Below are 2,652 nucleotides of genomic sequence, written 5' to 3'. Positions count from 1 at the left end.
CTGGCGCTAGCCACAATCTTCGCTTTGGTTTGTGTGTTGCTGACGAGAGGAGTGAAACCAGCCAGCTGTGAGCCGCAGAGCCTGAGCAGCCAGGGGGGAGAGCACAGTGATCAAAGCCTGGTCTTCGCTGATCTGACGTCGGAAGAAATGGGACAAGTGGTGAGGTACCTGCAGCGCAGCCTTGGGGTGCCATTGGTAGATGCCTATAATGCAAACCCCTCCGATAACTGCATTTACTACATCGATGTGCAGCTCCCCACCAAGGCAGAGGTGCTGGGGTTCTTGGATCGTGGGGGCAGGCGACCCCCCCGGCAGGCGCTGGCTGTGGTGTATTTCGGAAACCAACCAGATCCGAATGTCACGGAGTACGTGGTGGGTCCCCTGCCCAAGCCAACAACTCACCAGGACATCACGGTGCAGAAGTACGGAGGGAAGCTGCCGTATCACCGCAGACCGGTGCTGGATGCTGAGTACAAGCTGATTGCTGGCTATTTACGGAGGACGGCATTTCCCACAGCTCTAACCTTCCTGAATCAAGTATTTAATTATGATGGGACCAATTTTGTATCACTAACCTCAGCCCCCCGGGGGTTCCAGTCCGGAGACCGCAACACCTGGTGTGCTCTATTCCACAACGTGAGCGGCTACTTCCTGCACCCGGTGGGGCTGGAGGTGCTGGTTGATCACAGCAGCCTGGACGTCTCCCAATGGCGGGTGAGAAAAGTGTTCTATAACGGCCAGTACTACGGGGACTTGGTGCAGCTGGAGAGCGAGTTCAACCAGGGCCATGTCAAAGTGGACCCAGTGACGAGAGCCCCACCCGACGGGGGATTCTCTTCCATGCAGCCCCGAGCAGCCCCCAGGGCTCCATTCCCTCAGCTGTACGAGCCGCATGGGCCCCGCTACAGTGTCCGAAACAACCAAGTCGTCTCCCCGGCCTGGAGCTTTGCCTTTGGGGTGAACGTGAACACGGGGATGCGTCTCTTTGACATTAGATTTAAGGGGGAGAGGATTGTCTATGAAATCAGTGTCCAGGATGCTATATCTGTCTATGGGTCCAACTGTCCTGGAGGGATGTCAACCAGGTACATGGATGGGAGCTTTGGCATCGGGAGATTCACGTACCCGTTAGTCCGGGGGGTTGATTGCCCCTATTCAGCCACCTACGTAGACACACACTACTTAGCTCAATCCCCAAACCCTAGAATTAATAAAAACTCCATCTGCATTTTTGAGCAGAACACTGGGTCTCCTCTGAGGCGCCATTACTCCAACTTGCAGTCCCTGTACTACGGGGGTCTGACCAACTCTGCTCTGGTCCTTCGGTCAGTTGCCACTCTGGGCAACTATGACTATGTCTGGGACTTCATCTTCTACCAGAACGGAGCGATCGAGGCCAAAGTCCAAGCCACAGGCTACATGACTTCGTCCTTTCTGTATGGTGACGGTCTGGACTATGGCAATAGGGTTGGGGATCACACCCTGGGGACGGTACACACCCATTCCATCAATTATAAAGTGGACTTGGACGTTGGAGGTAGGTCTCTTGGTGATGTTTCTTTCTCTCTCTCTGTGCCTATCACTTATTACGTGCTACAGGCAGTCCTCGGACTTAGGACACAATTGGTTCCTGAAAATTGCGTCGTAAGTCGAAACGTCCTAACTTGGAACCGCAATCCACTCTATTGCGGGACCGAGCATCCTAAAGTTGAAACTAATTGTCGTAAGTCGAATCAGGGTGTCCATTCAGAAACGTAAGTGCTGTTCGTTGTAAGTCGAAGGTGGTAAAATCGAGGACTGCCTGTATTCTGTCGAACTGCAGGAGTGGGGGCTGCCCCAAGATGCAGAACTCTTGCAGATGGCCAGCAGCAGCTTCCCTGGTCACTTTCTTACCCTTAGAGCTCTTTGCAACGTTATTTATTGACTTATTCAAATGAAGAGTCAGGGAACGTCACAAACCCCGGGAGCCATGCGAATCCCAGCAAGAGGCAGCTGGTCCAGGGAAAACGGGCAAGGTAGCAGTTTGGAAATGTGTGTATTTTTCTTACACCCGTCAGTTGCCAGGCATAGGGTGGGAGCCAGGGTCTTGCTAGTTCTAACCGCTGCCTCTCCCTGTGACCTTGGGGTTGTCACCGTTCCCCAGCGTGCCTCAGTTTCCCCAGTGTAAAGCAGAGATACCAGCGACTGTGGATTAGCTGATTAGCTTGTGCAGTGCTAAGCATGTACTGATCTCTGGGAACGTTTGTGGTTCAGGTCCCAAGACTCGGACCCCAAACTGGCCTCCTTGCGGCTGCGGAATTCCTCTTGCTTTGACGCAGCCAGGCATGTTTTCCAGCGGCAGTTCCCCTGGGGGGTTATTTGAGAGTTATATAACGTCCTACACACCAGGGTGGTTTGGTGCGACTGCGCGCGCCATCTGCTGGCTGAAACAATTGGTGTCGTCTAAGTGTCTATGCTCAGGGGTCACTGTAGCCCCATTTGTCTCAATGGGGCTAAGAGACCAGGTCGCAGTTTTCTTGTCGGAAGGTCGGTCTGTTGGGCTGCAACTCAGCAAGGCGTCAGTTCAGCAGGGACTCTGGGAAAGCACCCGGGGAGCAGCAGCATTGGGGGGAGGGTCTTTAAAGTAAAACCTCTTCTGCAAAAAGGGAACAG

The 2,652-nt window shown here is 53.7% G+C and overlaps 1 protein-coding gene across 1 annotated transcript; it reads left to right on the top strand.

The window, feature by feature from the left end:
- Positions 1–6: 6 nt before the first annotated feature.
- On the top strand, positions 7–1,537 carry LOC112125649 (retina-specific copper amine oxidase-like; the record flags this gene model as incomplete). The annotated part of the gene is made up of 1 exon (XM_024224037.2): positions 7–1,537. A coding segment is annotated over one exon (1,531 nt), but the record flags the coding sequence as incomplete, so codon positions are not given.
- Positions 1,538–2,652: the final 1,115 nt, after the last annotated feature.

This window comes from Terrapene carolina, unplaced genomic scaffold (assembly GCF_002925995.2).
Source record: "Terrapene carolina triunguis isolate 2854851 unplaced genomic scaffold, T_m_triunguis-2.0 Scaffold42972, whole genome shotgun sequence".
NCBI classification, from domain to species: domain Eukaryota; kingdom Metazoa; phylum Chordata; order Testudines; family Emydidae; genus Terrapene; species Terrapene triunguis.
The sequence above is the reverse complement of the archived record's forward strand: the minus strand, read 5'-3'. Positions and strand labels throughout refer to the sequence as shown.